The sequence below is a fragment of the Opisthorchis viverrini genome (assembly GCF_000715545.1).
Source record: "Opisthorchis viverrini unplaced genomic scaffold opera_v5_81, whole genome shotgun sequence".
NCBI lineage: Eukaryota > Metazoa > Platyhelminthes > Trematoda > Opisthorchiida > Opisthorchiidae > Opisthorchis > Opisthorchis viverrini.
The window spans coordinates 1,347,830-1,351,454 of NW_008751736.1; the positions used below are offsets into that span (position 1 = coordinate 1,347,830).

At 46.0% G+C, this 3,625-nt stretch overlaps 1 protein-coding gene across 1 annotated transcript in view; it reads right to left on the reverse strand.

The window, feature by feature from the left end:
• The window catches only part of T265_13575 (hypothetical protein), a gene marked incomplete at both ends in the record, with an annotated part of 18,486 nt that extends 16,405 nt beyond the window's left edge, over positions 1-2,081 (reverse strand). Inside the window, 2 exons of the mRNA XM_009169534.1 lie at positions 1,817-1,976; positions 2,017-2,081. Of these exons, the coding sequence (XP_009167798.1) occupies positions 1,817-1,976; positions 2,017-2,081 (225 nt within the window). The remainder of the gene's footprint in view (positions 1-1,816; positions 1,977-2,016) is intronic.
• Between the last annotated feature and the right edge of the window lie 1,544 nt (positions 2,082-3,625).

Genomic DNA, 3,625 nt, shown 5'->3' on the forward strand with positions numbered 1-3,625 from the left:
TTCAATACCTGTGGTTCGGAGTTAGCTACTCCAGGAGAACGTGGATGAACCGGGTGATATCCCGCATTGAATTGGACTGTTTTTCACACTCTATCGGAATGGTCCATTCAGAACACAAGTGTTGGAACCTGTCATCGTTATCATCCACAGCATGACATCCGTGTTCAACGCCGTACTACCGTACTCAACTTGTGGCCTGATACGGGGCACGCACTTGTGAAGCGCGTGAATGGGTCCGAGAGATGACACTCCGACGTTGTCGGGTCACGCCACAATAGGAAAAGATGCATGTGGAAGGCCATAATCTGCGTTGCTTTATTACTCTGTGCACCGGAAAATGGGAAAGCATATAAATGATTCGATAATCAATAATCGTTCAGCTGTGACACCACCCTATGGGTCCCTAGCTGCATGCCAGGCGAAAGGAGCATGGGGCTGAGATCCTACCAGATTGCTTAAGTCTAGACAGGAGCAGTTGAGGTACCTCGATTGGGTTCGAACCACAGACCTTCCAGTTAGTAAGTTTGCGCCCTAACCACTGAGCTACCTGAAGTTCAGTGATACTTTCTTCGACGACCAAACTCAGGTTCTTGCTTTGGATGCATCAGAAGGAGACATCGGAAGAAGTCTTTACGAAATCCACATTCATCGCAAGGCTCACCACCAAGAGTACAGAGCATGCTGAAACGGACATTCAACAAATGCCACGTTTGTTCTACCCCCTCTGGAGAAAAAAATCCACAATTAGACCAAAAACGACTCTGCAAGTACGATGCAAGCTCAGGTTTTTTTCCTTTGACGAAAGGTGGCTGGTCCTAACAAGTTTGGTCGTTTGAGAAACATCAGCGAAACCGTTAGCACTAGGACAGCCATAGCAATAACATCAGACAGCCACGTAGATTTCGCATGGCAAACACTACCGAGTGTACATAGAACCATTATTTGATACTGAATCAGGCTGAAGAAAACCAGACAAAATTGAAATGGATGTCACGACACCCGTCCCGGAGGAGACGTCAACTGGGCATTCATCAGCTGACCTGCAAGTAGGGGGGGGGTTTGTGCGTTTGGCTACAGTGCGTGGGCATGGTAACGCCAGATACATGTTATTCCCACTGAGATACGATAACGTATCCAACGCAACCGACTTATCTCACCTCCTACTAAAGTCCCAAAATATGGTGAGCATTGTACCCATTTAACCACAATTACGATCGACAACAGAAGACTCTAAACCTGCTTCTAATCAGTGACTGGTTCAGGAACGAGCAGCATATTTGAAATGAGTGTTAAACAGATACCGATAGACTAAATAATCGTGGAATAAAGCGGAATTACCTCATTTACGAAGCGGAAAAGCGGAGAAAGAAGCGGGGAAAAGCATGGTTCCCAAGCCATTCTAAATGAAACGAGGTGGTTGGTGCGGTGCGAGAACCGGCCGAGTCATTGGTACGAGTCGGTTAATCATGGCCCACCGGTCCGATTAGACAGTGTATAAAAATCGAATTGACCTGACGCACCGTCATAGTGGACACTTCAAAAGTCGCAAACATGCATGTTGTAGCTGACAGGATTCGATCAATACTCTTGGACTGTGTACTATGGAAATCGATACTAAATGATTGACACACGAGCTATAAATCTGCCAAGGGATATTCGCGCTGCAAGCAGCAGTCCGTTTATTCTCGTAAACTTCTCAAATCTTGGTGCTGCACATAGGTGTCTGTTTTAACCGTGACTACCTACAATTCTCGTGAACGTGACAAGGAAGTTCGCGATTTATTCGGGTGAGAATTCAGTCAATTCATCCACATACCCAAATGGACAGTTTGATCATCGTACCATCGGGGACCGTAGTGACCTTGACGCGATAGTCAACACCTGCATGTGGGAATAGAACGCGAACAATAAACACCTTACCAATTGTGGCAGAAACTCGCGCCTCGAAGCTGTCATTTATGTAACGCAATAACAGACTGAAAGTGGATCGAAGTCAAGAAGGGTGTTGCCTCTCACCTCGACTTTCCCACACCACTGTCTCCGATAACCAACAGCTTGAAGTTGACCACCTCGCCAAAATCCTGTTTGGGATGGAAAGACTGTTCCATATTAACATGTTCCACGATACCAAGAGCGGGACATGGATAATAATATCACCGGTACATATGAACGGGTCGATGAATGCGCCGATTCGCAGATGGCCACGCAAGCTATAGTGAAGACCGAAACAATGTTTATTGGTGAAACCGATTGGAAACAAGCCTGTGAAGTCAAAATTTGTGCAGGAGAAGGTTGAAAAATGGATAGAATTGAAGCGATTCGGTTGTCCTACGGTGGGAGAGGAAGTTGAGTTCTACATCAAAAGAAAAAATCCGTGGATCGAGTGGACATAGCAGCCACGATCCCTGAAGAATACATCTCATAGCAGTGGCAGAAGAAATACAGGCGCAGTCTGATCGATTACTGAAGGTTTAAAGACGCCTGCTTCGTCAATCAGGCATGCAGATTTCTTCTCTATCGATCTGTTAGGTCAGGATGGGCGGGAGCAGTGGCGTCCGAAATAGGTAAGATCCAAACACTAAGTAGAAAAAACGTATCCAGAAGAACAAAATGAATAAGGGCTATTGAGAACAGAAAATTTTTCGGTCTGTCCAGGAGTGACCATGTGAAAGAGAAACCTGTCGCAATACTGATAACTAGAGTGGGTTTACTAGTTTGTAGGCCAGTTGTCAGCCTCGGCAAACAGACCAACGGCCACCTAATGGTTTTACAGGTAGTGGATTCACGAGGGTGTGGGCTGTAAACAGGGACAGTGATACATTGGGGGTACATTGGAGAGATACAAAAAACAAATACAAAGAGAGATACAAAAAACAGTTGGCCTTATTTGGAATTCATATCAAATGACAGTATTAGTAATCTTCCAGCTGTAGCACCCTTTCGGTACATAGCTGCTAGGCCACCCAGAGAAAGTACGAGGGATGAGATACTGCCAAGCTGCGCAAGCATAGACGCCTAAACGCCTCGGCTGGGTTCATCACCATCATTATGATTGACAGCAACACCAGATGAGAACATTGGTGCATCTCTGCCGAACCACTGACCTTCCAGTCAGCAACATTGCGCCTTAACCACTGAGTCACCCCGAGCTCACTTATGGTGCATCAACCGTCAACACCCATTGAGTCGTTCTCTAACTGAATGAACGCGTGATGGGAAGGCAGGCACAATCGAGGCTCCCTGTAGCTCGAGCGCCTACATGTCCGGACGAATTCAGCGGATGACAGTCTCATTCACACGTACAACAAAACCTCAGAAGAATCAGAACGACTCAATACAAACTGAACTTCAGATGACAAATCTTCACACATGGAACCGTAAGTCACTGACCTTTTCGACAAAAAACAAGAACGCTCACTAGAGGTATGGAGCTCTATGCGTAAATTCGGTGTCACGCTGCAAAGCCACTCTTGACCACATGTTTCCCGAGAATTCCAATGTAGAGTGAAATCGCCATTGAAATAGTGGTAATTAATAGAATTTTTCTCAAAGCCGACTGTTTCACTATCATCAGTAGACCGTTCCTCCGTGAATCGGAGAAAGATGGACCACTCTGTGCGGGAGA